Source organism: Chenopodium quinoa, unplaced genomic scaffold (genome assembly GCF_001683475.1).
Source record: "Chenopodium quinoa cultivar QQ74 unplaced genomic scaffold, ASM168347v1, whole genome shotgun sequence".
In the NCBI taxonomy this organism is placed as follows: domain Eukaryota; kingdom Viridiplantae; phylum Streptophyta; class Magnoliopsida; order Caryophyllales; family Amaranthaceae; genus Chenopodium; species Chenopodium quinoa.
The window spans coordinates 2,286,223-2,290,241 of NW_018745054.1; the positions used below are offsets into that span (position 1 = coordinate 2,286,223).

The 4,019-nt window shown below is 38.2% G+C and overlaps 1 protein-coding gene across 1 annotated transcript; it reads left to right on the forward strand.

Moving 5' to 3' along the window:
- The first annotated feature begins 1,219 nt into the window (after positions 1–1,219).
- LOC110709224 (putative disease resistance RPP13-like protein 1) lies at positions 1,220–3,351 on the forward strand. The gene is made up of 4 exons (XM_021887434.1): positions 1,220–1,790; positions 2,056–2,280; positions 2,362–2,687; positions 2,773–3,351. Exons 1-4 carry the CDS (start codon positions 1,220–1,222, stop codon positions 3,349–3,351), a joined length of 1,701 nt encoding a protein of 566 aa, XP_021743126.1.
- Positions 3,352–4,019: the final 668 nt, after the last annotated feature.

A 4,019-nucleotide genomic window follows, 5' to 3' on the forward strand; every position in this document is an offset into this window, starting at 1 on the left:
GTTGCAACTATAAAGAAACGAAGGAAGTATATCTTTACCTATTATATAAAAACTCAAACCACAAGGGTCAAGTGTCATCCCTTGTATTGTAAAAAAAAAATGTCATCCCCTCTTTATTCATTTTTTAAAATATAGTTTTATTGCTAATTCAATAATATTGATGAATCTCATTGTTGTGATTTTGAATGTGTGATATGATGTCCAACTTTTCTCTCCCAAACACACTACATTTTCTCATATGAAAACTACGCATATAATTGAAAAATAATATTGTAATTTTAAACCGATTTTACTTAATATAACCTGTGCAAATGCATGGGCCAAAAGACTAGTTTTGTCATGAATAAGCAAACTTGCAAACCCAAAATTAACATAAATGAGATATATCCAAATATGACTAGAATAAAACAATCCAATTAAAATAAAGTTCCTTTGTTTTGGTCTTGTACAATTCTTGCTAAAGAGGCAAGGCTGCTTAAATTAAATGTAGTTTAAGATGCTTATAGTTAAAAGAGGGAAAAATAAGGTTTCAATAACTAATGGTATGCAAATTCTTAAATTCATTGATCAGGTGCAAACCATTTATGAAAGTAGTACAAAAGCTGCACATAGTCTCTCCACCTTACTCAAACCTGTTGAGCAAGACATTCGAGACAAGGTTGATGACATTACTGAGCGCTTGCTAGACATTCAGGACCAGACGCATAGTTTGAGCTTGACAGCAGCACACATGATGCAGCACCAGACCCTCCAGACAGAAACTCTTCGAGGCCAGAGAGAAACAACTTCTTTGGTATGCAAGGTTTTTGGAAGGGATGAGAAGAAACAAGTGATAATTACACTGCTACTGAAAGATGAGCAGAGTGCTGAGAATTATGTTGTGATTCCTATTGTTGGAACAGGTGGCATTGGTAAGACGACCCTTGCTCAGTATGTATACAATGACGAGCAGCTGAATGGTTGCTTTGATACTAAGGCCTGGGTGTGCATCTCAGATGTGTTTGATGTGTAACGTGTCACGAAAGATATAATCAACTCGGCCACCCAGAGCTGTCTTTTCGACTGTAGCAACCTAGATCAGGCACAAGTGAAATTGCAGGAAGTGCTTAGAGTCAAAAAATTCCTTATTGTTCTTGATGATATATGGAGCGAGAAGTATGATGATTGGTACAACCTACAGGAACCTTTCCAACACGGTGCAAAAGGAAGCAGAGTGATAATGACTACCAGAAATGAGAATATTGCAAGGATGATGATTAATAATCCAGCGCTATGCAATATCCCCAAGTTAGAAACTTTGTCCAGTGATGACTGTTGGCTTATATTTCAGCAGCATGCAAAAGTAGAGTTTGACCTCGCTCAGATGCGAGATAATATTATAGAAAAGGTCAATGGATTGCCTTTGGCCGCAAAAGCTCTAGGAGGTCTCCTTAAAAGTATCCCAGACAAGAGCCAACGCCGAAAGATATTAGAGAGCAGTGTTTGGGGTGAGAAGAGCAGTGTTTTACCAGTTCTAAGGCTGAGTTACCATCATATGCCATCCTATTTGAAGCGTGTTTTCTCTTATTGTTCTGTACTTCCAAAAGATTACAAGTTCATGGAGATGGAAGTTATCTTACTATGGATGGCTCAGGGCTTTCTACCGGAAACCCAAAATGAAAGAATGGAAGATATGGGCCATAAGTACTTCAATCATTTGGTATCAAGGTCGTTATATGAACAAATTCCGTCTGACGAAGGAAAGTACATCATGCATGACCTCATCCATGATGTGGCTCAGTTGAGTGCAGGTGACGTCTGTTATTTAATGGATGCCAAGAAAGATATTCCGAAAAGAACCCGTCATTTATATATCACCGAGCATGTTCAAACATTGACAGATCTAATAATGGCTCCCCACTTGCGGACTTTTCTTTGCAATTCCTATTTGATAGTTTATAATTTGAACTTCATTCAAAGAATGTGTTACATACGCGCCTTACTTCTAGTTTCAGATGAAATTGAAGTTCTGCCACAGTGTTGGTGATTTAAAACACTTGCGCTACCTTGGTATAGAATTCAAAAGAATGAAAATGTTGCCACAATCAATCAATAATCTTTGGAATCTCCAAACACTATGCTTGAAAGGCTGTTACAAACTTGAGAGGGTTCCATATATCGGATCACTGAGTAAACTTCGCTACATGTACATTAGTGAATTTTCTTTGAAGGAGATGCCGCTTGGAATTGAGAAATTGACAAACATGCAGACTTTGGAAAAATTTGTGTTGGCAACGGGAAGTGGGTCTAGGGTAAGGGAGTTAGAGAGGTTGAATCAACTCTGTGAATGATTAATGGTTTCTGGTTTGGAAAATGTAACAGAGGTTGCGGATGCACTTGATGCCCAATTGCATAAAAAAAAGAGTCTTGATGGGTTGTATCTGAAATGGGGAACTTATGTAGATGAGGTTGATGACAAGACTAATAGAGATGTGGCTGAGAAGTTGCAGCCTCACATTTCCATCAAAAAAAGTGAGTTAGATGGGTACATGGGCTCGACATTCCCAAGTTGGTTGGGAGATCTCTCTTTCAGTAACATGGTAGACATTAAGTTGAATAAGTGTCAAAAATGTGAATGCTTGCCTCCACTGGGGCAGCTATCTACATTAAAGAGTCTTTGGATTGAAAAAATGAATGGTATTAAGGAGGTGGGTCTTGAATTTTATGGGCATTGCTCAAATCCTTTTCCATCTTTGAAGACTGTATTTTTATGGTGTGAAATCCTGGGAGAAGTGGGTGCACCCACCAGTTGGGAACAACAGGGCATTCCCCATCCTTGAAAAGCTTTCTATTAAGCATTGTCCATCATTGCAAGGCGATCTACCTCCTCATTTGCCTTCTATTAGAAAATTGGGAATCATTGAATGCAGGCGACTAGAATCCTTGGAATTGAAGAATTTGTCTTCCTCAACATGTCGTCTTGAAGTACTCTATGTTAAAGGATGTGAGTCTATCGTCTTTATTGGTCATATTCCCTTGACTCTACAACCGTTGGAGATTGATGATGGTGAGAAATTAGGATGTGTAGATTATGATGAACAAACTATAAATCTGTCTGCTAGAAGTGACAATGAGAAAGCCCTAAAGAGTGAACAACCTACAAAGGTTTCTTTGGAGCTTCCTCTTCTCACTGAATTGAGAATAGAAAGATGTCCAAGTCTAAGATCATTACAAGAAAACCTGCTTCTTCCAGCTTTAAAAATCTTCACTTGTGGGATTGCAGAAATATGGAAAGGCTTCCCGCTCAATTGCACAATTTTAACTCCCTCCAACGATTTTATATTAAAGAATGCCCTAAAATCCATTGCTTAGCAGAAGGTGGTTTACCCAAAAGCCTGAAATATCTTTACATTGAAGAAGTAAATGTAAAGCAGGCGGTACGAGAGTGGGGATTGCACCTACTTCAATCACTTAAGGTTCTTACACTTAAAAATGTAGGCAGCTCTCTAGACTCAGTAGAGTGTATACCGTGCCCAGATCTTTCTCTTCCCTCTTCCTTGTCTGAATTAAATATCAAGGGATTCCAAAATTTGAAAAACATATCCTTGCTTAGCAATTTAACCTTGTTTATAAATTTATCAATTAAAGATTGCCCAAAATTCCACAACTTCCCTCAAGGAGGTTTGCCTAAAAACCTGAGAAGTATTTTAATTTGGGGAACCAACATAGACAAACCAATAAAAGAGTGGGGATTACACATTCTATCTTCCCTTGAATCTCTTATACTTGTAAATGTTGGCAGCTCTGTTGATACAGTAGAGTGCATTACCTGTTCTGACCTTCCCTCTTCTTTAGAGCTTTTAGAGATAGAGGGTTTCCAAAATTTGAAAACAGTATGTTGTTCTACTCTTCCCAGGCTGTTCTTACTCCATATCCGCTCTTGTCCCAAATTTGAATCTTTTGGTGACGATGGCCTTCCTCCATGCATTAGTTTCATCTCTATTAAAGACTGTGGTGTAATAGAACAACAGCTGAGAAGT

Coding starts and splice junctions, on each gene's coding strand:
- LOC110709224 (XM_021887434.1), top strand. CDS start 1,220: ATGACTACCAGAAATGAGAATATTGCAAGGATGATGATTAATAATCCA. Junction 1,791..2,055: donor TGTGGCTCAGTTGAGTGCAG/GTGACGTCTGTT, acceptor ACCTTGGTATAG/AATTCAAAAGAATGAAAATG. Junction 2,281..2,361: donor ATTTGTGTTGGCAACGGGAA/GTGGGTCTAGGG, acceptor AAAATGTAACAG/AGGTTGCGGATGCACTTGAT.